This window comes from Garra rufa, chromosome 2, assembly GCF_049309525.1.
Source record: "Garra rufa chromosome 2, GarRuf1.0, whole genome shotgun sequence".
NCBI lineage: Eukaryota > Metazoa > Chordata > Actinopteri > Cypriniformes > Cyprinidae > Garra > Garra rufa.
The window spans coordinates 19,838,365-19,865,944 of record NC_133362.1 but is presented as its reverse complement, the minus strand read 5'-3'; the positions used below and the strand labels follow the sequence as shown (position 1 = coordinate 19,865,944).

The window sequence follows — 27,580 nt, the reverse complement described above, 5'->3', positions numbered from 1 at the left end:
TTAAACTTGTTATTCATGAAAGAATCCTGAAAAAAAAAATCACAGGTTCCAAAAAATTTTTGGCAGCACAACTGTTGATATTATCCAACATTCTAATAATAAATCAGCATATTAGAATGATTTTTGAAGGATCATGTGACACTTAAGACTGGAGTAACAGCTGATAAAAATTTAGCTTTTCATCACAGGAATAAATTCTATTTAAAGTATGTTAAAATAAAAAAAACATTTTGCAATATTACTGTTTTTTTCTGTATTTTTAATCAAATAAATGCAGCCTTGATGAGCATAAGAGACTTCTTTAAAGACTATTACAAGTCTTACTGACCCCAAACTTTTGAATGGTAGTGTATGTAGAAACATGTTTTGGTTGAAATGGTGGTATATATCAGTCTTTAAAACACTGATTTTCAAAGTTTTTAATTGTATCAACCATAAAATATATCAAAAAGCAACAACTGTCCGAAAGACATTTGTGTCATTAAATGTTAAAAAAATAACATGTTGCATAGCTGCATACAAATGAAAAGAACAGGCAGCATTGTCCTCCTCATTTAGCCTTGTTGATCTGCTACATGTATCCTCAGTGAGCAGAGGAATCCGATCCATCTGTCAAACACTTTTTGAAAGCATTAGAGTTTGAATTATAAAGGGGTTGACAGAGGGTAAAGGGGTGGAGTGGTCGCCCAGGCCAATGGAGCGTCCCCACCTCTCAGCCTCTGCTGTGGGAGAAGCCCAGGACCTGTGTGCTGGAAGCGAAGAATACATGCCTTTCATGCGGACCTCCAGCATCTGTCCTAAAGGAATCCCACCAGCAGTTAATGAAAGGCACCTTTTCCCTAGAGGAGGGAGAAAAAAAGCTAATTTGAAGAAACTCGACCCTACTTTGCAAATCAGTCAGTAGATATCTGATTGTCACTCCAAGAGCCAGGGTCTAATCCTATTGTTTTTTCTATAGGATTACTTGTGCTGGGTACCTCTCCCCCTTTGGCACTGCACGGGAGAATAGACAGATTAAGGGGATTAGCTTGTATCCTCCTAACTTGTCAAGCTGGGATGTAAGGATCCATTGACTTCACTCTTCTGAATGAGAGAAGTGCCTAAAAAAGAGAGAAATGAAAGGCAGTGAACAAGAAAAATTCCTCAAAGAACAATGTGATTTGTTTGCTTTTGTTCCTTTTAACTTGCCTCGGTTCAAAGGGTCTCACCTAAGAAGCCGCGGTCCTGAGTCGGACAGATATGTCCCAGGAATAAAGCAAGTAAGAGCCCTTAGCTATGGCTGTCAAAATAACATTTACCACTAAACAAACAAGTTTACTCGAGAGATTACACTGATTTTCTTGGGATCAGCGGTTGTCACTTCTCGATGACAGCGTATACCCAGGCTGCATCCGAATCCTCAACTATGCTGCCTTCACAGGTAAGAAGGCATCAAGGCCTGTCCAAATCCAGTATTTTCACAACAACCCATCTAATAAAATGCTTTCATCTGGTTATTTTGTTTGAAAGGCACTATAAATGTATTCCCTGTCTGTGTGGACTGGCATCTGATGAAGCAGATTCATTCATAAATGTCCATTTTAAACTATTTTAAACAAACATAGTTGACTTTATACAGTAGATTCTTGAGATACTGAAGAACATTGGTACTTGATTCCAGCATTTTGTTTTAAATTACACCCCTACCAGTTTAAATACTCAAACGTAGGAAAATGTGATTTGTGACATAAGGAAAGACATTATTTGGCAGATATTTGCAGTTTGCAGTATTTCCCATCATGGCAAATTACTTTAGTTATATTTTCTTACATGACTACTTATATTATCCACTTACATAACTGTATTGTATCATCCAGGAAAAGATTTTCAGTCAGTAAACTTACATAATTGATCATATTAATACTCCGTCCGTACGTCTATCTTTAGCATACTTTCTTGCTTTGGCGTGCTTCCTTTTTTTAGATAGGGAAATATGTCATTTCCTGCCCCTTTAAATTCAATGTCAGCTGATTTCTTGATCTCAGCTGGTAAAGAACAACAAAGTCACGCCCTACCGTCGCTTTAGCTGTGTTTAAACGACAGACAAATCGTCCAATCGTCGCTACGTTTGTTTGACAAACCAGGAAGTGTTCGCTTGAACGGACCTGTAGCGGCAGGGGGCGGGGCTTGCGGAGACTTTCGGAGTTTGTGAGAGAGTTGAAAGAAAGAAGAAAGAGACGCAACTGAAGCTAGCTCGCTGGCTAGCTGAATGTCCTACCGTGTCGCAGATGTGTCGAAAGCCACGGGAAAGGACGGAATGCGGGGGGTTGGATATATAAAGTTGGGAATGGGGTTGTTTGTATGTAACGCGGTTATTGGACCGATCGGTTCGGTGACAGTGGAGGCAGCGCTGACCGAGGTAAAAACCCTGTTAGCATCGTTAGCCTAGCCGGTAGACTGTGGGCTGCGTTTCAAAGCCTAGTGAGCTGCCTACTTAGACAGCATTTTGAAGCACCTTAGGTGCGTTTAATCGTGCTCAAAATGCTGTCTACTTAGGCACGTCCTTAGGTTTTGAAACACAGCCTGTGTGTGTTCACAGCAGTGACAACAAAGCTTGCTCAGACCTTTAAGGCTGAAATGGCATAAACATATTTTATAAGGTTCATAAATGAGCATTGTCATCCTTTTCTAAACCAAATTTTAGTTTTAGTAAACTCAAGTGGCAACAATATGGAGGGCTGATCTGAACAGTTTTAGCTTTATTATATGGCTTTTAAAGTTGTCATCCTAAGTAAATGTACAGGAATCAATGTACAGGAGTCAAACCAAAATTTCTCACATTTTCAGTTTATTTGCTATAGTTTCGAAAATGGTAATAAAATATGACAAGAACTCCGAGTTAAACGGAGTCAGAACAAATTCAAATTGATAAAATTACAACTGAATTACAGTTAAACCCAAAATGTTTTCAGACACCTTCAAATTAATCAGTTTATTTGCTATAGTTTAGAAAATGGTAATAAAATATGACAAGTTAAACTTTGTCGGAACAAATTCATCTTGATGTCATGTAGTCCACTTTTTGTAGAATTTTTGAGTATAATATATCACAGTTTACTTTATTTTGCTATCCTCACTTACATAAATGAACTGTGGTATCCTGCACCCACAAGTAAAAAATATAAAAAATTATATCTGGTGTCTGAATACTTTTTGGTTGGACTGTTCTTTCTCTGATCGATGATATATGGACTAACTGTGTCACTGCATTAGGCATCATGACTTTAAAGTGTTAATTAGTCAGCTTTTGAATTAAATTAAATTGTACAAAGTATATATCTATGCCTTAAGTAAAAAAAAAAAATTAAGTTTTTCTACATTTAGGTTTCATTTTAGACTAATTCAAACTCCTCCAACAATTCGTATCTGTAAACAGAACACAATTCTAAGGGAGGGTTTGTTCCACTCAGTCTTGCTGAGGTTACATGTAAATACACAGCCAAATGAATGATTCATAAAGCTTTGTCTCGCCCCTAATGTTTCCCTTTCTGATGAGTAAACAATTTAACAAGGCTGTCTGTTATTACTGCTGCCACTGAAGTAAGGATGTATAATAGGTTTTTTCAGTCACCGCCAGGTTTTTTTGGTATTAAGGTTGTGATTGTCCCGCAGTCTGATTGTTTAATGACAGTTCAAATTATACAGTAGACTGTGATTGACACTTTAATGTTGGCTGTCTAGAAAAAGCACATATTTAAAAGATTTCCCTGATGACGGGCAGAGGCTGTTTTGACTGTGTGCTTTTATTCTGGCCTTGACTGTGAGAGGCGTGTATGTATGAAGATGCTCTTCTCTCTGTTGTGACAGGTGGTAAATCAAGGTCAGGGAATGAAAAAAGCAGGGAGTGAGCTGTTTGCTCTCCACAGGTGTTATCTCTGAGGGAATGTAGGTGCCTAAAAGATAAGCTGATCTCTGATCGACTAACATTACAGAAAACACATGCTTTGTGCCTGTGAAGGGCGTTCGCACTTCAATGAAGTGGCATTTCTGAAGTCAAAGGCTTTTAAGGGAGGAAAATGAAAAGCTCTACATCACAACCTTTTTTCACACGGGAGCCGATTTGAAATTACACTCAAAGTCTGTACAGTCTGTAAAAAAAATTTCCCCATAATTCTTCTCTGATAAATACAAGTTGAAAGGAACTGCATTTATTTAAAATAGAAGTCTGTTATATTCCAAATATTTTTACTGTCACTTTTTATCAGTTTATTGCATCAGTGCTAAATATTAAATAATTCATTTAAAGGGATAGTTCATCCAAGAATGAAAATTCTGTTATTAATCACTTGCCCTCATGTCATTCCAAACCGTAAGACCTTTATTCTTCTTCAGAACACAAATTAAGATATTTTTGATGAAATTCCAGAGCTTTCTGACCCTTCATAGACAGCAATAGACCTACTACGTTCAAGGTCCAGAAGGGTACCAAGAACATCAACAAAATAGTCCATGTGACATCAGTGGTTCAACAGTAGTTTTATGAAGCTACGAGAATACTGTTTGTTGCGTAAAAAAAACTAAAATGAGAAGAATTGTTATTTAGTTAGTTATTTAGTTTAGTTCTTTTAGTTCTTTTTTTTTCCGAGCACAAATAGTATTCTTGTAGCTTCATAAAATTATTTTTGAACCACTGATGACGCATGGACTATTTTGTCAATGTTCTTGGTACCTTTCTGGACCTTGAACGTAGTAGGACCCTTGCTGTCTATGGAGGGTCAGAAAATTCTCATATTCAATCAAAAATATCTTAATTTGTGTTCCGAAGATGAACAAAGGTCTTACAGTTTTGGAACGACACAAGGGCGAGTAAATGATAGAATTTTCATTTTTTGTTGTACTATCCCTTAAAAAAAAAAAGAAATAAACTCACTGAGCCAAACTTTTGAAGAGTATTGTGCATATTAACTTCCAACATAGATTCAGCATCCAACTTTAAAAGAGAATAAATTTACGAATGCATTTTGCACGTTTTATTTTTTGGAAAGATTATAAAACCTTTTTGTTTTTCTTTTGAAATAACACAGTAAAGTGCAAATGTTTTTCCTATTCATTTTGTACATAAGGATTTTTAAAAAAGTAATAGATTTTACTGTAAATTAGTAGATCACACACAAAGGCAAAACACTGTGTACTTAAAGGGATAATTTGTCCAAAAATGAAAAATTCAGCAATATACCCACCCTCATGTCATGCTAAACCTGTCTGTCTTCTGTAAAACACAAAAGAAGATATCTTGAGGAATGTCTCAGTGTTTTATTTTATCCACACAATGGAAGTCAGTTATCACCAAGACTGTTTTGTTGGCCAGCATTCAGCAAAAAATCTTCTATGTTCAGCAGAAGAATAAAAAGTCATAGAGGAACAACATGATGTTTAATAAATAAGAATAGAAATTAATGAATAAAAGAAATATGCATTTTTATAAACAGCAGTTTACATTTGTGAGGGCCTTATTTTTTTTTAATAAAAACCATATGTTGTCTTTAATGACAATTGCTTAAATTTACCTAATTACTTTAATCAATATTTTAAACGGTTGTCAATAACAAACTGTTTAAAACTGTATATAAATTATAAATGTAAAAAACAGGAGCTCATATGGCTTCAATAGTATGACAAAAATCATTATTGTTGATTATTGCTCTTCATATTGTAATAATGATTATTAATATAAATATAGAAAATATGAAGCTAGGGTTGTGCCGATAGACGATAGTATCGTGTATCGACAATAGTCAGAGATATCGCCTGTTGCTGACGATTATTATTATTATGCGTCAAAAAGGCACCTAACTTTAGCGATGCGGCGTGGAGAGTCGGTTCTAGGATGCCTCAGAAACTTGCCGCGGTATAAACACAAGCATACAGTGGCTGCGTTGCGCCGCAGATGTGTGCAGTGAAAATGGGTAAGACATTTATTCATCATACAGTGTACATAGATTAAGTGTAGACTTAAGTGTAGACAGTCATTATAACAGAGGTAGTAAAATGTGGTTTAGGCTGAATTAAATACGATATATGAGAATCCGTCTGTATAGTAAACATAAACATTCATTTCAGTAATATCTGTGTATGCGTTAACTAGAATTATGATGCGATAAAATGGCGCTAAACATATGCACGTGAATTACACGCGCATCGCTTCTCCACATTCTATATGAACTGAACTACAACATGAACTGATGACAACTATCAGACATACAGTGGTAACATTATCTCCATATGACGGGTAAAGAAAGATTAATTTACATTCACGCACGCACATTTACCGCTCCCTGAAGATAGCAGAGAATGAAACCGAAAGTAAACTTGAACCTCTCTAACAGAACTACCGTCAGCGCTCTGTACACGCACAGCTGTGTCACAAGTCACATGCACTACCTTTACAAAATGAATAAGGAATTTATTACATATTTACATATTATTAAATAAATTAGCACGATAGTATCGTGTATCGGCGATCTCACAGGCTGACGATAGGACGATATGAAAATTGAGCATATCGCCCAACACTATATGAAACGTTTTTGTTTAGTTTTGGGCACGTCACATTCTGGCTTCACAGACAAACATGTCGGCCCATGATGTTAGTCAAGTCTAGTGCAAGTTATGCAAAAACTCCCGTTGTAATCACTGAAGCTACGAAATCTTTTATTTATATCCTATCTGCCCTGTGTTGTTGATGATGAGGGAATTTGTGAGTGTGCACTCATCAACAGCTCTGGTTTTCAGCGCTGAGTAATCTAAGCACCTCTGATTGGCCAATGCATTCCTAAGTTCAACAGAAACTCGTTTGATTTGTTATAAGGCTCAGCGCTTTTATATTGCGACAATTGCGACACCCGTAATGTTGTTTAATTGTGCCGGTGCATTATTTGCTTCTTTGTCTTGAAATTATGGGGCTTTTTTTTTCCTTTTGGCAGCATTTGCCCCAAGCCCTCATTAATTTCTGACACTGGTGTGGAGTAGAGACATTGCTTCCAACACCAAGGTTACAGATTTAATTTTTTAATCCAAAAATTGGATAATAACCATCTGATATAACATCGCTTACCAACCTCCTGGTTGGTTCATCTTAAATGCTTCACAAATTAGCACTAAAAATGTCTTTTACAAGTTATTTAGAAAATAAATGGTATTTTTGTTTTCCGGAACCCTACTGTTGCACTTTATAAGTCCAGGAATGTCTAATAATTAACCTTAATTAACCTTTAACTCACATGTTTGCTACCAGTTCCCATTCCTTCTATGAACATTTTGGCACTACGTCCAACCCTGTGCTGATTTGCAGCACTGCACACACTCAATCTTTCACTTTCCACTGCTTGTTATCACTGTTCATAATCTCAAAAGAATAAATAGCCATGGCATTTTTACTGTCAAGTTAAGACTATCGTTCACCAGGCAAGATTTCAGTTTCACTATCCTTTGTATCTACCACAACACTCGAGACAACTGTCAGGCCAGCAGTTGTCATTGATGTCTGTGTGTATGTGAGAGAAGCACAGACCTCTTGTCTGTTCATCCTGTTTACTTGCATTCCCTGGCAGCCCTCGCTGAGTCTGAAATGCCATGAGGGAGGCTGTGTATGTATGTGTCCGTTTAAATCGAGCCTCTCCGGCCAATAAAGGGGGCAGTTCTTGTCGCACTGTACCATGTGTGGGTGGTGGGTGGCCCGTGCCCGACCTTCCTCTTCTGTCTCTCCCTTGCTCTTTACAGCCCTGTGTGTAACAAAACTGCTGTGTTGATTTTCCTATCAGACGCCTATCATGCCTTTTCTCCTGGGCTTTAGACAGGTAAAACGAGAGCAGAGGAAACAGCTTTAATATGTAGTAATTTAATTTGCAAGTGTGACTAGATGTGCACTGAGTATGATACAATCTACTCTCTCAAAGATCAGTTGTATTAATGTGCATTTATTTTCACCTGTATGTGAAGATAGTGTCTTTGTGTTTGACTATATATTGCATTGAAAATGAATTTAATTTTACTACTTTTAATTTAATTTCATTTTAATTTATCGCCATTTGGTGCGCAGCTCTTCTAGAATCTGTGCTGAAAATATGCTTATATTTTCTGTTTGGTTTTGCAGAGCCGGCTGCCTTGTATAGGAGTGAACAACCAGAGCTACTTTTGTGATTCAGGCTACTGCTGTGGGGAATCTCAGTGTTGCAGCTATTACTACGAGGTGTGGTGTAAGTATCTGAGTCCTTCCTGCCTACACATGCTGTAGGATGAAGTCAGTCCATGGTGTGTATGTTTTCTATAGTGTTTGAAACATCCTCATGTGGTTTGAACATGTGTGTAGTTATTTCAAGTGCATATCAGTTTATGTATGACACACTTATCAGTTCCAGGACACTGTGAACTCTGATGGAAAGGGCAGTCTGTCTAGTTTTTTTCTTTTTTTAAATTACATTACATGTAACTTGGAAATGAATAAGCATTTAAATTCGATTGTAATAGCATTTAGGGTGTAACATGCCACCTGCTTTTGTTCTCGAGTTGTTTGCAGTAAGCAGCCCATGCTTCTGATGCCAGCTATGGGTTGGACAGGAGGCGGCATGCCTTGGGAAAAGACATCCAAGTTATGGCTCATGTTTGTCACTGTAATTGTTTTGCTTCCGTAAATAGTAATGGGATTTAGGTGTTCAATCACGCAGCTTACTGGAACTGTAATTTTGACCTGGACCTCACAGGACAATGGATATAATCTTTTTTTGGTCCTTATTTAAACATCTTTCTCAAGTTTTAATTATAGGTATGTTTTGTGTGTGTTGCTTCTAACTTTTATGTCATTGGCTGGCCCTGATCTAGTTGTTGTTCTGCCCTGTTCACGCCCGTTGGCAGTGTTCCTGTGTTATCAAATTACCCCTCTCCCTCTGGTGTACCATCTATTTTAATAACTGAGGACTAACCTCATCTCCACGGTAATTACAGCACATCGTCTGCTGAGTCAAGGGGCTGCGCTTTGGGTTTTGTGCAGCGTGCCAAATACATGCGACCCGGACAGACACAAATCCAGTGTAACTGGATCGGACCTGCCCTGTAAACAGCTGCCTTAAATTTCTCTATTAGGAAAAGTGGACCACCCCACCCGTCTGCCAGAAAAGGTCTCTGCTTTATTTGGGGGAAAGTTTCACACACTTGGATCTCACATGACATTGCACTACTCTTACCGTTGGCTGAGGAGCGTCACACCCTAATGTCCAGTACATTCTTTTCTTGTAAGCTGGTGCCAGATTGTTAGGTTGTTTTGGGAGAAAACATTTCTGTACCAATCTGGAAGTGTTTTATAGATTTTTGTTGTTGTTGTTGTTGTTGTTTTAAAGAAATTACTACTTTCATTCAGCACACATGCTTTAAATTGGTCAAAAGTGACAGTAAAGACATTTACAACAATGGCGTGCGGTAGTGTTCTGAAATGAGGAGTCAGTGTTTTTAAGCATTTTACATGAATTCCAAAATAATAACTCAAGGCAGTAACAATTTACAGTTGAAGTCAAAAGTTTACATTTGCCTTGCAGAATCTGCAAAATGTAAATTATTTGACCAAAATAAGAAGGATCATGCAAAATCCATGTTATTTTTTATTTAGTACTGACCTGAATAAGATACTTCACATAAAAGACGTTTACATATAGTCTACAAGAGAAAATAATAGTTGAAATGACCCTGTTGAAAAGTTTACATACACTTGATTCTTAATAATTTGTTACCTGGATGATCCAAAGCTGTTTTTATTTTGTTTAGAGATAGTTGTTCATTTGTCCCCTGTTTTTGTCCTGAACAGTTAAACTGCCTGCTGTTCTTCAAAAAAAAATCCTTCAGATTCCACAAATTCTTTGGTTTTTCAGCAATTTTTGTCTATTTGAACCCCTTCCAACAATGACTGTATGATTTTGAGTTTTATCTTTTCACACTGAGGAACTTATATGCAACTATTAAAGTGAGTTCAAACGCTCACCGATGCTCCAGAAGAAAACAGAATGCATAAATTTGAAGATCAGGGTAAGTTTAACTTATTTTGTCTTCTGTGAAACATGCAAGTATCTTCTGTAGCTTCTGAAAGGGCAATACTAAATGAAAAAAAATATTTAGGCAAAATAAGAAAAATGTACACAATGTATCTTCATTTTGTTCAAAAGTTTACACCCCTGGCTCTTAATGCATCGTGTTTCCTTCTAAAGCATCAGTGAGCATTTGAACCTTCTGTAATAGTTGCATATGAGTCCCTCAGTTGTCCTCGGTGTGAAAAGATGGATCTCAAAATCATACAGTCATTGTTGGAAATGGTTCAAATACACAAAAAGGCTGAAAAACCAAAGAATTTGTGGGACCTGAAGAACTTTTCTGAAGAACAGTGGGCAGTTGAACTGTTCAGGACAAACAATGGATTCATGAACAACTATCACTAAACAAAACAAAAAAACACAGCTGTGGATCATTCAGGTAACAACGCAGTATTAAGAATCAAATGTATGTAAACAGGGTCATTTTTATAAATTCAACTTTTATTTTCTCTTGTGGACTATATGTTAACATCTTTCATGTTAAATATCTTACTCAGGTCAGTACTAAATAAAAGATAACATTCCCTCTTATTTTGGTAAAATAATTAACATTTTGCAGATTCTGCAAGGTGTATGTACATTTTTGACTTCAGCTGTATTTTATTTGTGAACTTATATTCAGCTATTCTTTTTCATTGTTATCTTTTAACTATGTTTGAATTTTTTGGCTCATCAGTCATCAAAGCTTGGTAAATATTGGTCACAGACACAGATATTTACTTTAAATTTTACCAAGCTGATTACTCACAAAAAACCCTCACAGATCATGTTTTCATCCCATTTTAAGTTTTATTTTGATGTAACAATGGTTATATTTCAGTGTGTGAGTTGTTTACTCACTTTTTTTAATTAGTCTTTTCATTAGCACCATTTTTTTGCATGAACCAATCATAGCCAAACATGACCAGTCATATCCAATTATATTGCGATGGAGGCATTGTCCCCTCTTACGTGACTTTTCTCTGTTCATTATCAATTACCCCCCACCAAACTCACCACACACTTTAGGTGGTCTTTTAAAATTCAATGGGCTCAGGGGAGGTGAGAGAGATGCAGAATCCAGCTGTAATTTTACCTGCCGGTATCACTGTTGGACAATATTTCTTTGGAAAACCAGTGATTTATAAACTTTTTAATGTTATGTTTTGTAATATTGGCATTGTTTTTTGTTTTGTTTTTTATTTCTGCCTCCCTTCCCTACTTAAGGAATGCCCAAAATTTACAATGCGGCTGTTCTTTTGAACTTTCTATCCTTCTGTTTTTACAAGAATATAGCAGTTTTTTTATTTCTGAAGGATCATGTGACACTGAAGACTAAAGTAATGATGCTGAAAATTCAGCTTAGCCAACACAGGACTAAATTGCACTTTTAAGATGTATTAAAATATAAAAGTTTTTTTAAATTGTAATACTGTTTCACTATATTGCTGTTATTACTGTATTTTTAAACAAATAAATGCAGCCTTCATGAGCATAAGAAACTTCTTCCAAAAACATTAGCCAATCAAAATGTGAGATTTGACTCTGGGTAATGCTTTTAAGACAAGATGCAATAAAAATAGAAAACAAGCAACTGACAAAATGTCTTGTCAGGCAACACTGTTGACAACAACTTGTGTTGTGATTTATGGTGTGCTGTGCCTGGTTTGGACATGATGTTCTCTTTACTCATTAACAGTATTGTGTTATGTGTGTGCTCTTTCATCAGGGTTTTGGTTGGTCTTGACTCTCATCATCATTCTGGGGTGCTGCTGTGTGTGTCACCACCGTCGAGCCAAACACAGACTGCAACAACAGCAGCGACAGCATGAGATCAACCTCATCGCTTACAGAGAAGCCCATAACTACACCTCTCTACCCTTCTATTTCAGTCAGTACTCACTTTAATCCGCTGTCATTCTACCTCTAATCAATACAATGTGAATTTCTCTCCCAATGTGCAATTTAGTTTTGGACACAGAGATTAGATCAGACAATTCCATACACTAGAAATAGGATAACTGAGAAGATAATAGTTATGTACAATGAAAATCATTTTAAGAAAATGTTCTATAACCTATTTTTCTGAGAGTGTACAATGAAATATTTTATGAAATATGCAATAATGTAAGTGGAATAGTAGCCAGAGCTAGATTGGGATGTTTTCACTGAATTAAAAAAAAAAAGCTGTACAAGCTGGATAAAATGTAAGTGTGCAAAACAGTAGCTAACAATAATATCAGAATCAAGTTATTAAAGGATTAGTTCACTTCCAGAATAAAAATGTCTTGATAATTTACTCACCCCCATGTCATCCAAGATGTTCATGTCTTTCTTCAGTTGAAAACAAATTAAGGTTTTTGAGAAAAACATTCCAGGATTTTTTTCCATATAGTGGACTTCAGTGGGGATCAGCGGGTTGAATGTCCATTTAATGCAGCTTCAAAGTCTCTATAATTTTTATATAATTTTTAACCACAAATGCTCGTCTTGCACTAGCTCTGCAATGTGCTTCAATGACTTAACACATTATGTAATCACATTAGAAAGGTCATGCGTGGTTATTTCCTCGTCTGTATACTCCGTTTCGAAAAGGTAGGTTAGGAAAACTTCAACGCATTTTCGCCTCCAACTTCAAAATCGTCCGTCATCGCTGTTTTACCTATGTTCGCTTTGTAATCACTGGGTCATGACTATGTAATAAGTGAAGTCAAGCTAGTGCAAGACAAGCATTTTAGAAAATGACCGATCGTTTTACTAAACAAGACACTTATTCCTCGGCTGGGATTATGTAGAGCCCTTTGAAGCTGCATTGAAACTGCAATTTTGACCTTCAACACTTTGGTCCCCATTGAAGTCCACTTTATGGAGAAAAATCCTGGAATATTTTCCTCAAACCTTAATTTCTTTTCGACTGAAGAAAGAAATTTTTATTCTGGAAGTGAACTAATTCTTTAACAATTTGGAAGAAGAACTATTAGATCTGTTCATTGAGGAAATACTATTTTAGTCATGGTCAGTCAATAAATGCATTTCTTCTTTCCCTTCTCCAGGGTTCTTGCCTGGCTACCTCTTACCCGCATATGAGGAAGTCGAGAACAGACCTCCGACGCCCCCGCCTCCGTACAGTGCCTCTCAGCCAGGCCAGTCCACCAGCTCTGACCCCCTGTGCTCTGAACAACCAGATGAGCTCTGCCCTCCACTGCAATCCAGCCCTGTTGTTCCATCTGCACCTGAAAACTGTTCTCCGGGACCCTGCGTGGAGCAGCAACATTCTCCCACCACACACCATCCTGTCAGAAACACCCACAAACCACAGTACCTCAGCCGAGAAGAGGACGGGCAGCCCCAGCAGGTGGCGTGCGCTATCTCACACAGTCCTGTCAAACAGGGCAGTTCCGGCGAGGATCTGACCGAACCCGTAGAAGACTGTTCTCCCGACAGCAAAGACAAGACTCCAGGGCGCCACCGGCGCTTCACAGGTGACTCTGGGATTGAGGTATGCGTGTGCAACCAGGGGCCTGGGGACGGAGAGGAAGAAGAGGAAATGAAAGAGCTTGTGGGGCACATGGATGGAGGGGGGCTTGAGGAGCAGGACTTCTGTGATAGCTGCAACCCCCGTGGCAGTAGCCCTCCACCTGGTCCAGGGGATGAGGAACAGGGCCTGGCTGCCTCTGACGTTCCTCTGGAGCACAGAGAACATCAGCGACCTCCGGTCTGCCTCCATCTGCACACCATCAACGAACAGGACGGTCCACATCACGCCAACAACATGGACCCCCAGAGTTGAGCACAAACGTTTCCAGCATAGACTTACTTTAGACTGCTGTCTCCCTTTACTTTTCGAGATACATCAGTTTGTACTGTCAGCAATGTCACTTTGGGTGTATATTTTGTGTGTGTGTGAGTGAGAGAGAGTTTTAAAAGGGCGTTAATGTGTGAGACCTCATGGTTTTTTATGGATTAATAGGGTAATCTAGTAAAGACATTAATAGGTCTGTTGCCTCACAGAGAGGTCACGATCAAAGCCACAGGGGAAATTCTCCTCGGTTTATAGCCTTATCGAGCTCTGGGTGACTTTTGTTGGTTTTTGGGGGCTGATTGCCTCGTACTGAGATGAAGATGGCACTCAAGGTTAGGGGATATTGATTTGTGCTGGCTTTTGCTCCAGAATTCTTACCTTTAATATCATTTTGAAATATTTAAAGGGACAGTTCACCCAAAAATGAAAGATCTGTCTTTATTTAGTCACTCTCATGGCGTTCCAAGTGCACAAGACTTTTGTTCATTGTTAAAACAAAAAAAGAGATTTTAATAAAACCCAAGAGATCAAAACTTAAAAACTGATGCTTCAAAAAGTTCAAGATTTTAAAACAAATACGTATACATACAGCACATTAAATATGGTAAACAAAAACTGAAACATACATGATGCACAAGAATCAGTGTTTATATGTGAATAAAAGCTTACATTAAGTATATTCATTATACAACAATCATGTGCACACCAAACACGAAAGTAAATATGTGCATCATGTTATTTACTGGATTTTGTTTTGCATCATTTGCACAAATAAAAACAAAAGAACAACAACATTTACCAGTACAACTGGGGCCTGTTTCTTAAAACGAGTTTACCAAATAAGCCAGACTTATTTTTGAACCAAATTAACTGACAATAAGTTAGACTAACTGAAATAAACCTGGCATATTTGGTAAACTTGTTTTATGAAACAGGCCCCTAGATGTGTCAGTGAGCTCTTTGTTGATTGGCTAGCGTGATAACGCATTACGCTAAATTTACGCTGGAGTTGAAATAGACATAGTTGAGGCGTACGTCTATGGAAGGCCAAATGGTTAAAAAAAAAAGTGAAGTTTAACACGGAAAATATGCATTTTATATGCGTATTTCCCACGCTAAATGTGCAGTTAACGTGAAAAATCTGTGCGTCAAATACTCGTAAACAACGCATATTTTACATGTTAAAATTGCATATTTTACACATTGTTGATGTGTTAAAATTCACGTTTTGAGCCATTTGACCTTTCCGCACATCCAGTTGCAGCAATTCCGCCACCCAATACGTGCCATTTGCATCACGTGCCGTGAATTCACGTCTATGGAAGACACATGAATTTTAACACAATGTAAAATGCGCTTATTTCATACGTTAAACGTTGTTTACTCGTGCAAAAATCAGTGGTTAGCGTGTGCTTACCGTGTGAAAATCTTGCATTAAGATTAAGTACATGTAATTAATGTCTTGTTGACAAGTTAAAATTCACGTTTTTGAGCTATTTGGCATTCTGCAAATCCAGTCGCAGCAGTCACGTCACCCAGTTTGTGCCATTTGCATCGTGCGACATGAATTCACGTCTATGTATGGAAGACACATGAATTTTAATGTCAACAACACGTAAAATACGCGTATTTCATGCGTTAAACACGTTGTTTACTTGTAAAAAATTTTTTTTTAAAAATTAGTGGTAAACAACACGATTAACACGTGAAAATCTCATATAATGCGTGTTAAATACATGTATTTCATGGGTTGTTGACCTGTTAAAATTCACGTGTTTTTGAACCATTTGGCCTTCCGCAATTCCATTTACAACAATCGCGTCACCCAATTTGCGCCATTTGCATGGCGCGGATGCAAATTCACATCTATCATTGGAAGGCACGTGAATTTTAACATGTCAACAACTCGTAAAATATGTGCATTTTATATGTTAAACACGTTTACTCGTGAAAAATCTGTGATAAACAACACGTGTTTAATTCGTGAAAATCGTATATAATACACGTTAAGCAATTAGACAGGGTTCCCACTAGTCTTTGAAATCCTTAAAAGTTTGTGAATCTGAATTTTTTTTTCAAGGCCCTCGAAAGTTTTTGAAAATGACCATTCATACAGGTCCTTGAAAGTGCTTAAATTTATTTTGCGCAATACATTTTCTGGAAGAAGTTCCATATTATTCTCGCCAGTCTGCTAATGTGTTATTTTGCTGGCCTATGGCATATGCATACTAGCTCGCTTTTATGACAAATAGCATATCAGATCTCTGTCATATGGCCAAAAACATTTTTTTTTTGCATAGTTGTGTTTAACACATGAAAACTTTACAATGTATCTTGCAAGGTAACACGATGTAACCTTGCTCCCACTTGAAATGTTCCCCCACATTTAGTCCTTGAATTTGAGGGTCTCGGACTTGGAAAGTTCTTGAAAGGTCCTTGAATTTGAAATTAACCAAGGTGTGGGAATCCTGTTAGATTAAATCACTTGATTCATATGAAATATGGTCACGATCTCTTTATGAACTTTTTGAAGCATTGATATTTAGGATGATTGAAGGTGGAATTTCCAAGAAGGTTAAGACATTTTGCAGGTTTGATTAAAAGTAACCATTCTTGTTTCAAAGAAAATTAAAAGTCTTATCCATTTGGAATGATTTGAAGGTGAGTAATTAATAACAGAATCATTTTTTTGGGGTGAACTATCAATTTAAGATTATATTGTGCACAAAAAATGGAAAAGACAGCCACATAGCAGTCTGTTATTACTTCAGAGCTTTAACATTCAGTTGTCTGTATTTTAATCTTTTTTTTTTCTGAAAATGTTTGTTCTGGAGTATCTGCATGATGCTGTTCAGAAAAAGGAAGGAACGTGATTATCTTTTCGTATCAATAAGTGAACATTCTCTCTACCTAGCAGGGTATGGGTGCCATTTTGTTTGTTTTGTCTCCTCATTGTATAACACGGTCTCTGGCTTTATCAATTATTTTGCATGATTATTTGCATAAACTGAATAGATCCACAAGCAGAAACTGAATACATCCACAAGCTGTATACTAGTACGTTTTGAAGTTCATTATGCAAAGACTTTTAAAATGAAGGCTGAAAATACCTTTGTATATAGATAGAACCCAGCTTGTACATTTACACTAGGTGCCTTTGTTGATTTAAGTAGTTTTCATATGCCTTAAAGAGAAGAGTGTGTGTGTTTGTCGTAGAATTTCTGCATAAGGGCCAGTATGAGTGAAGATTTTGGTAACGTCAAAGTTTGTGGTAACGTCTCGTTTGAAAGGATCACTTGATAAGCCTTCCATCGATCATGTGTGTTTTTTGCCTTAATTTAATTTCTGTATTCTCCCGTAGTGCTTGTAAGTTGTTTTTGTATCTTAACACTGTAAGGGAACTCTTGCACCACTAACAGTAACTTATGTATAGGCCTTATTAAGCTTTTAATGTGCGTTGTATCGTAGCAGATCAGGTAAGGTTACTGTCATGTTAGTGTAGCACTTATATCGGGTTCACGGTGAGATTGAGATTCGTTTATCTGTGGCGGTGAGATTGTCCAAAGCTGCTCCACTGCATTCCCTACACTGTCTGTATGTGTGAGTGAGCGAGTGTGTGTTTGTGTCATTGTAGGCTCCTTTAAGTGCATCCTTCTTCAGACCACTGTGTTTGCTTGACCTTTGGTTTGGATTAGCAGTTAGGCGTCCTATAATAGAGTCTTAGCTTGGGCACAGATGTTGTTGATTTTGAGATCAGAGTGTTCCTGCGTAATGGTGGCCAATTTTCTTTCAAACATGATGTGGCCGGTGTGCGCTGGCTGGAAGAACCGGTTTGGGAGGCAGATTCCAACATTGACGTGCCTTTGGAAATATTTATGTAGCAGTATTGTTTGGCTAAACCTAATATTGAGCGTTCTGAATGATTTGGACCAGTTATAGCATCAAAACATTTGACAAGTGAAAGCTTGAAGCTACGAAGTCAGTCAAGAGATCAAGTCATCTGTCGCAGCAATGGTGCTTATGATCTTACTGTAGCTTTAGTCCCCATTGTTTTTTTGTTTTTTTTGTTATCCTTTGATGTTTGAGACCAAAGGTATTGATTAAAAGTGTAAATCTGAGTCACTATGTTTTGTAGCTCACTGTGAATGAGATGTTTTCATTCGTTTTGCCTGAAAAAGTTGTCATTGCACTGTTTTGACACTGAGCAGTGAGTGTGTGTGCCTGCTTGAAGGTGACGAAGGCTTTGCAAGCCAATTGGTTTTTTGTTCTTAAGCTTTGATTCAAGCCTGGTACTATGTTTTAGTTTTGTATCCGTAGTCACTTTCTTTTTATATATAAAACTGTATTTTCCGCATTTTATAAAAAGACTCAACCAAATTAAAGAGTATCAAAGAATGTTCCATATGAATAAAAAAAACAACTTTTAAAGCCAAATGGATTTTTGTGAGTTATTCATGTGTCCAAAATAGCAGTGCCTGCCTTTTTTTTTTGGCGGCCTTTGTTCTAAAAGTATTTTTTTAGTAATCCTTTACAATAAAGTGTCATTTGCTAACACTAATGTATTAAAGGGATGGTTCACCCAAAAATTAAAATTTGATTTTTATCTACATCCAAGATGTAGGTGACTGTTTCTTCGGCAGAACACAAACGAAGATTTTTTTACTCAAACCGGTGCAGTCTGTCAGCCAAATAATGGCAGTGGAGGGGCACCAAACCTTTAAAAGTAAAACAAAACATGCACAGACAATCCAAATTACACCCTGCAGCTTGTGACGATACATTGATGTCCTAAGACACAAAACGATTGGTTTTTGTGAGAAACTGAACAGTATTTATATATTTTTTTTACCTTTGATACACAGCCATGTCCATCTGTCATGAGCACAAGCTCATCATCCGGCTCGTTACACGTGTACACGCTCTGGCGTAGTATACGCGAATGATGTAAGGAGAAATCGGTGAAAAGTCAACTGTCCCGGATGAGTTCACGCAAGCAAACATAATCTTTTAGCTTTAAATCGGTTTGAACAATGAGGATAAGCGCAAGTAATTACCATTTTAAATAGCTATACCCACAATCTCTGTGCACTGTGTAAACAATGAGTGTCTTTTACACGTGACAGATCGCTTCCGGTGTTTGCGTTTACTATGCCAGAGCGCGTTCACATGTAATGTGTGGGATGATGAGCTCGTGGTCAGGACAGATGGACATGGCTGTGTATCAAAGGTAAAAAATGATATAAATACGGTTCAGTTTCTCGCAAAAAACAACCGTTTCGTGTCTTAGGACATCAATATATCGTCACGAGCCGCAGGGTGTAATTTGGGTTTGTCTGTGCGTGTTTTGTTTTACTTTTAAAGGTTTGGTGCCCATCCACTGCCATTATATGGCTGACAGACTGCACCGGTTTGAGTTAAAAATCTTTGTGTTCTTCTGAAGAAACAAAGTCACCTACATCTTGGATGCCCTGAGGGTAAGCAGATAAACATTAAATAAAATTTTTTGGCTGAACTATCTCTTTAAGAAGGCAACTCCAAAAAAATCATTATTTGCACATTTCAAAAGAAACGCAAATACTTTGTTTCTAAACACTTTAATTACTGAGAACATATAAAAAATGTTAAGTATGTTAAAGAAATGAATTAATTTTATTATAAATCATGGTCGTACCACATGACATTTTTTAAGGCTACAGCTGATTGAACTATATAAAAATATACTAAAATCACTTTATTTAAATTTTAATATGACTTTATGTGTACACAACATTCTTTGAACAATTACAAAAGATATTTTTGTGTGTGTGTGTTTTAAAATTGGCCTGTTGAAAATCCTTTTACATCAATGACCCGTTAACAAATGTATAACTAATCTTACTGTAAAGTGTTACCATTTTCCCCCATAGGGATTTTTAAAAGGTTTTTGTCAAAGATGCCATGAATCACAACAATACAAACTTTGATTCAAAGCAAAAAAAGGCAAAGGTACAAGACTATGTACTTAATGGCTTTATTAAGGGAAGGAATAAATGGTCTTATTTATTCTATCAGGGGAAAAAAATACAAACACTCATCTTGGTCTAGCTCTGTGTAAACTCTGTGTATAACTGTTTAGGACCATTAAGGCATGTTGAAAAAAAAACTCCCTCCAACTTCAAAATCATCCTACATCGCTGCAGAAGTACCGATCCAGTGTTTACAAAGTGAACATGCAAAGGTGCCTTTACATGCCCTTTGCATTTAAACTGCATTTTGGAAGTTCAAACTCAGGGGCACCTGAAAATGTTTTCCTCAAAAAAACATAATTTCTTTACGACTGAAGAAAGAAAGACACGAACATCTTGGATGACTCGGGGGTGAGTACATTATCTGTACAGTTTTGTTCTGGAAGTGAACTATTCCTTTAACAATTTAATTAAAAATTAACTCCCTGTGGAGAAAATCAATGTGATTTTACCTCTAGAATCTGACCCTTGCATTCTATTCAATAGCTGTTGGTCATGGAATCACACTCTCTCAAGATTTTATTCATGTCTGATTTGTGATTTGATAGCATGCTTCATAAAAAAATACACACATAATACATTTACTCAGCCTTGCTGCATTAGTGGGATTTTTTCCCAGTCTGCCCTTAGTTTAGCAATGACTTTGAATTTCTTGGGTTGAAGAACCACACCAAACTTGCCCTGGAGGTCAGGCAGAGGCTGGCCAGCCGGCATCTCAAGCATGAACCTTTGCAAAATCCATGACAGGAATAGGAAGAGTTCCATCTTGGCCAGGGCCTCGCCAAGACAAACTCGCACCCCTGCGCCGAATGGCAAATAGCTGGCCGAAGGGCAGCACAAACCATCACCCTCCTCGTTCAGAAACCGTCCTATTGGATTAGAAGTTTCATTATATTTGCTAATGTCCACAGATTCACATGAACGTTTGTTATCTCTGCAGAATCTCACCTGGATCAAACAGCCCAGGATTCTTCCATTCCTTCTCATCATGATGTAAAGACCACAGGTTGATAATGACTCGAGTTCCTTTTTTCACAGTGTATTCTCCCACACTGTTAAAGAGAGCAGAGAAGATGTTAAGACAGAACTTTTCTGTTCGTTTGAGCACTTTTAACCAATTTAATGCAGCTAATTAAAGAAAAAGACCTGGAGTCTTGGAGCGCCACATGGGGGATGAGAAGTGGGGAGACTGGTCGAATCCTCAGGACTTCTCTTATAGTGGCCTCTAGATAAGGCAAATTCCCTCTGTCACTGAGCTGAGGCTGCCTGTCTTTTCCAATCTTATTGTCCAGCTCCTCCTGAATCTTTCTCTGCACCTAATGTCAAATCCAAAGAACATCTACTAAGTTTCATTCCACTGTTAATGATTTAGTGAAGCTAGTCGTGAGCACCTTATTTACCTGTGGATTATGGACAAGGTAAGCTATTGACCATTTGAGTACAGTGGTAGTGGTTTCCACCCCTGCTCCGAAGATGTCTCCCACAGTCATGAGAACGTGGTCTTCGGTTAAACCAACATCTTGAGTGCTGCTGTTGTTATTCTCTGAGCTGCGTTTGGCCCTCAGAAGTGCATCCAAGAGGTCCCGCTGGACGTTATCGCTGTAGTCCACCTGTAGAGGGAGACAAATCCCAGGATATTGAGGGAGAAATTCTGTGGAATATGCAAAGACAGCTGCTGTTTGTTCAGTCTTCACTGTAATTCACATACGTTGACAAATCCTAGGTTGAAATGGAGTTACACTCCATCTAAAACTGTGTATTGTTCACGCAGCGTTTATGAACTCGTGTTGATTACAAACAGCGAATATTCAAAATTTTAATTTGTCTTTAAAAAATAGCAAAAGACGCACTTTTACCTTGTGATCCTCGTATTTCTTTTGAAGAAGTTTGTCTCTGATTGAAACACACTGTTTAAGGATTTTGAGGTCTTTGTTTGGGAATATCTTGGAGGAAAAATAAACATGTATTAGAATTCAAATCATAAGACAAAAATTATTTTTAAGATATCTTCCCTTATGAAAATTAACCATGGTTTTATTGTAGTAAAATGTAGTAACCATGTTTTTGGCGTATTTATTATCATTTGTATAACCACGGTTTTACTACAAGTACTATGGTTAAATTATTATGGTTATGGATAGTGTAGAAAACCATGGTTAATTTGTGGTCACAATGGTTTAATTTTTAATGCTTTTCAAAGAAGTCTCTTCTGCTCACCAATTTATTTGATCAAAAATACAGCAAAAGCAGTCATATTGTGAAATATTTTTACTATTTCAAATAACTGCTTTCTGTTTGAATATATTTTAAAATGTAATTTATTCCTATGATCAAAGCTACTTTTTCAGCATCATTACTCTAGTCTTCAGTGTCACATGATCCTTCAGAAATAATTCTAAAATGCTGATTTGCTATTATTATTATTATTATTATTATTATTATTATTATTATCAATATTTAAAGTTGTGCTCAGTTGAGTATATTTTTTCGGGATTTTTTGAAAAATAGAAAGATCCGCATAAAAAATGATCCACATTTATTTTAAATAAAAAGCTGTTGTAACATAATACACTATATTATACAAAGTATACACTATACTATTCAAAAGCTTGGAGTCAGTATAATTTTTTGGTAAAGAAATACAGAAATTAATACTTTTATTTAGCAAGGATGCTTTAAATTGATCAAAAGATAAACACATTTAGCCTATAATGTTACAAAAGATTTTTGTTTAAGATAAATACTGTTCTTCTGAACTTTCTATTAATCAAAGAAACTTGAAAATTCTACTTAGCTGTTTTCAACATAATTATAATAAATAATAATAATAATAATAATAATAATAATAATAATAATTAATGTTTTTGTGCAGCAAATTAGAATATTAGAATGATTTCAGTAGGATCATGTGACTGGAGTAATAATTCTAAAAATTCAGTTTTGAAATCACAGGAATAAATTCAAATTTTAAAATATATTCAAATAAAAAACTGTTTTCATTTTCTTATGTTTTTGCTCTAGGCTACTTTGGATCAACTAAATGCAGACTTGGTGAGCAGAAGAGACTTCTTTAAATAACATTAAAAATCTTATCTTACTGTTCGAAAACTTTTGACTGGTAATGTACTGTACAACCATGTTTTTTGGTTTTATTTGTGGTAAAATCATTGTTAATTTTCGTAAGGGGTCAGGTAACTAACCACTAGTAAAGTCAAGTCTCAGAATTCCTGTTCGAAAGTTTGTGGTCAGTATGATTCATTTTAAAGAAATCAATAAGCTGCGTTCACTCAGCAATGCACTAAATGGATCAAAAGTGACAGTAAAGACATTAATAGGCTAATCTCCCAAAACATTTCTATTTCAAATGAATACTGTTCTTTTGAACTTTCTGTTCAACAAAGAATCTTTAACAAATTTATCGCTGGTTCAACTTCTTGAGCAGCAAATCAGCAAATTAGCAGATTTCTGAAGGATCATGTGACACTGACGACTGGAGTAAAAAATGCTGCTGAAAATTCACATATTAAAACTTAGCCTAACGTTACCTGCAGCCACGGGAAAATATCCACCAAGCTGTCCTTAGCGACTGTATCCACGATTCCCTGGCTGTACTGGAGCATGGACTCAAACTCAGCATCTCCACGTTTATATGAAGAGTTGAAACACAAGGCACACACCACGTTTGTGACAGCACGCGTCAGCTCCGGTGCCAGATCCACAGCGCTGTTCTGGGACTCAGTCAACGTCTCACACATAGAGCTTGCCTCCCTGCAAACTTCAGGTGGAAAGTAAGATTAGGGTAGCAGGTTATGATTTGTATTTGCTTGATATATGTGATGTGACCCTGGAAACTCAGATATTTGGCCGAGATACAACTATTTGAAAAAAAAAACCGGAATCTGAGGTTGCAAAAAAATCCAAATATTGAGAAAATCCCCTTTAAAGTTGTCCAACTGAAGTTCTTAGCAATGCATATTACTAATCAAAACTTAAGTCTGGATATATGTACGGTGGGAAATTTACAAAATATCTTCACGGTACATGATCTTTACTTAATATCCTAATATTTTGGGCATAAAATAAAAATGTAAAATTTTGACCCATACAATGTATTTTTGGCTATTGCTACAAATAACTGCTACTTAAGACTGGTTTTGTGGTCCAGGGTCACATATTTGTATATCATGTTGGCTGAAGTGATACTCACTTATCTTCTCAATAGAAACCGAACCTTCACCAAACATGCAAAGAGCTCCATGTACCATTTTCCGATGGAACTTCCATGTGGGACTATAGTCAGCAAACGCTATATCTTTCCCATCTCGCGTTAACAAGTCTGTTGTAACCTTAAAGAAAAACATAGAAGGTAACCTTATATGATTTAGTGAAATGATCAAAGTGATGCAGTTTACTTACAGTTCGTGGCCTCCCTGCAAATATTTTTCCTTTTTTGATCAAGACCTCTTTGGCATGATGGTGGTTGTTCACAATCAGGATTTTGTGGGAGCCCATCATGAAGGAATAAAGATTTCCGTATTTTATCTGCAGCTGCTGAAAGAAGATGTGTGGAGAACTGTCAGTCACAAGACTGAGGAGACTCCCGATGATGGGGAGTGAGGGGAGGCTTGGAGGAGATCTTTTCCCTGGCAGAAATCCATTCATCTTCTTTTTGAGATACAGCGCTGCTAGAGTTACTGCAGAGAACAGGCATGAACAGAGAAGCCATGGCAGGATGAGTGGTTCAGACATTGTCAGCTACATTCAAACCAAACGTCTGCCAGCTCTTCAGATCAGCACTGCCTGTATGAGCGAGGCAACGGGAGACTTTTTATGCGAATTCTTCAATGCCACCTCCTTGACCCTGAAATAGTTCAGCTTCAACTATCTAAGTGTCATTGGGGCTGTTTTCAACAAAGCAGATGATTGGTTCCACACATTCAAAGATGTGTACAAGTTCATGTGTGGTAGCGCAGCCGATCTTTTATTGTCTTATTTTTATATATTTTTTGACATTTCACCTGCAGTTTAACATTTCTTTTCAACATTTAGCTTAACTTTGTGAATTATATTTCTTTTATAAATCTTGCAGAGCATGCAGAAACAATTACCACTGCATTCTATACTGCGCATTTCATAAATATAAATGTCAATTTGGTATACAAAATTAGGCTTAAAAGTCTTAAAAACAAAATAGCCTTGTTTGATAAAGGAAAATGGTGATCAGTTATATAGGTCAAACTAAACCCAATTGTTTTCAAGAAAAGAAATTCATAGTCTGTTCAATTTTCTATAGCATTTTTTTTTTGCACACATTAGAACCCTGTTTTACTGTTAAACATTAAGATTTTTTAATGTTTTTTTAAAGAAGTCCCTTTTGCCCACTAAGGCCGCATTTTTTTTAATCCAAAGCACAGCAAAAACAATACAATTTTGACATATTTTTACTATTTAGAATAACCGTTTTCTATTTGAATATATTTTAAATGTAAATGTAAATGTAAATATAAATGTCATGTATTACCGTGATTTTTTAAGCTGAATTTTTTGCATCGTTACTCCAGTCACATGATCCTTCAGAAATCATTCTTGTTCTGATTTGCTTAATTATTATTAAAAAACAGCTCAGTAGAATTCTTTCAGATTTCTTTAATGAATATAAAGTTAATTAAACTTTCTATTCAACAGCATTTAGCTGAAATAGAAACTTTATATATGCCTTTATCATCACTTTTGATCAATTTAAAGCATTTTTGCTAAATAAAAGTTCATTTCTTTTATTCCCCGCCCCAAATTAATTCTATTCATCAAAGAATCCTGACAAAATGTACTCAACTGTTTTAAATATTGATGATAATAATAATAAAAAAATGTTTCTTGAACAGCAAACTAGCATATGATTTCTGAATGATCATGTGACCCTGAAGACTGCTGAAAATTGCGCTTTGATCACAGGAATAAATTACATTTTAAAATATATTCACATAGAAAACAGTTATTTTAAATAGTAAAAATGTTTCTGATTTTTACTGTTTTTGCTGTACTTTGGTAAGCAGAACTTCTTTGAAAAACACACACACACACACACACACACACACACATATATATATATATATATATATATATATATATATATATATATATATATATATATATATATATATATATAAAATGTTGGTTTGTAGTCATTAATAGTATTTTAAATATAGGCCTACAGAAAAATAATCGTTTTTCTTACATTAAGAGGATTTAAATCGGATAATCGTAAAAATACCTACTTTTGATGCTTATTACGTTAAATAATTGTTTATATAAAAATTGATAGTCTACATAAAATCTATAACACAAAAATGAAATGAACATAAAATGTACTAAAATAAGCTTTAACTTTGCCTTACGTCACTTGACTGCTTTGTTATTAAATGTATTTTTTTCTAGTAACGTTACCTCATCCTCTCGTCTGTGTCATTCGCGTTCATATTTGAAATTGTCCCTCGCTTTGTGCCGTAGTAAACAGTGATGGCTTCCTCCGAGACTCAGCCTCGCTTCGGTCAATCTGTTAAAGGTTTATTGTCTGATAAAGTCTCTTCTTGCAGTGGAGATGTGATCGCTCTAACCCGTCAAGTGTTGAAAGGATCCAGGAGCCAAGAAGTAAATATACGAAACGTTATGTTGTTTGTATTTTCGATATTCGCCTGGCTAGCTGTTTCCTCTTTATAGTAATACACAACTGAGACAAGCTTCAAAACTTATATCTTGGGTATCATATGCACAAATATGTGGCATGCTGTGTGTAAACAGTCGTTTCACTAGGTTTTAGACGCATGTGAATGCAGTCAACTCATAAAATTAACAGTGGTCTCTTCTACTTTACAGCTACTCAGTCAGGCAGCAAGAAATATGGTAATTCAAGAAGATGCAATTCTGCATTCTGAAGATGTAAGTGATATGAAGGCAAAATAATTTTCTTTATAACAAGTTTATTTTTTTATTTTTTTTAGATAAAACGTTAACACTTTACAATAAGGTTCCATTAGTTAATGTATTAAGTAACATTAACAAACAATGAACAATACATTTATTACAGTATTCATTAATCGTTTGTTGGTGTTAGTTAATGAAAATACAGTCCTTAAAGGAGTAGTTCACTTTCAGAACAAAAATTTACAGATAATGTACTCACCCCCTTGTCATCCAAGATGTTCATGTCTTTCTTTCTGCAGTCGTAAGGGAATTGTGTTTTTTGAGTAAAACATTTCAGGATTTCTCTCCATATAATAGACTTCTATGGTGCCCCTGAGTTTGAATTTTCTAAAATGCAGCTTCAAATCGCTCTAAACGATCACAGTAAAGGAAAAAAGGGTCTTAAGCCCGGCTCACACTACAGGAGTTTTAAAATCCTAACCGATTATGAAATCTGGTTGCAGCGCACACATAAGGAGAATCTTCGCAGATTATCTTACCTGAAATCTTAAACATGCACGCACTATAAGATTTGAAAATCCTGGCGCATCACACACTACAAGATATTATTAGGATTATCATGCCTCCTGATCTCACACAGCCAATCTCCATTTCAGCAACTAATGTTTACATAGGTTAACTTGTGCACTCACCTGGTATGTTCAAAACTAGGGCTGTGATGGTCTCAATGGCCCCAGAAAAAGTAATTACCATGAATGTGT

The 27,580-nt window shown here is 36.5% G+C and overlaps 2 protein-coding genes across 2 annotated transcripts; one reads left to right on the top strand and one right to left on the bottom strand.

The window, feature by feature from the left end:
• Positions 1-2,213: 2,213 nt before the first annotated feature.
• On the top strand, positions 2,214-14,700 carry LOC141326222 (WW domain binding protein 1-like). Its single transcript, XM_073834943.1, has 4 exons — positions 2,214-2,398; positions 8,132-8,234; positions 11,821-11,982; positions 13,145-14,700. The coding sequence occupies exons 1-4, from the start codon at positions 2,249-2,251 to the stop codon at positions 13,879-13,881; spliced, it is 1,152 nt and encodes a 383-aa protein (XP_073691044.1). The 5' UTR covers positions 2,214-2,248; the 3' UTR covers positions 13,882-14,700.
• A 5,783-nt stretch (positions 14,701-20,483) lies between these two features.
• Positions 20,484-24,647, bottom strand: LOC141325889 (steroid 17-alpha-hydroxylase/17,20 lyase-like). The gene is made up of 8 exons (XM_073834615.1): positions 24,315-24,647; positions 24,106-24,244; positions 23,444-23,673; positions 21,755-21,841; positions 21,299-21,508; positions 21,045-21,214; positions 20,847-20,950; positions 20,484-20,767 (listed from the first exon to the last, which is right to left on the bottom strand). Exons 1-8 carry the CDS (start codon positions 24,645-24,647, stop codon positions 20,484-20,486), a joined length of 1,557 nt encoding a protein of 518 aa, XP_073690716.1.
• Positions 24,648-27,580: the final 2,933 nt, after the last annotated feature.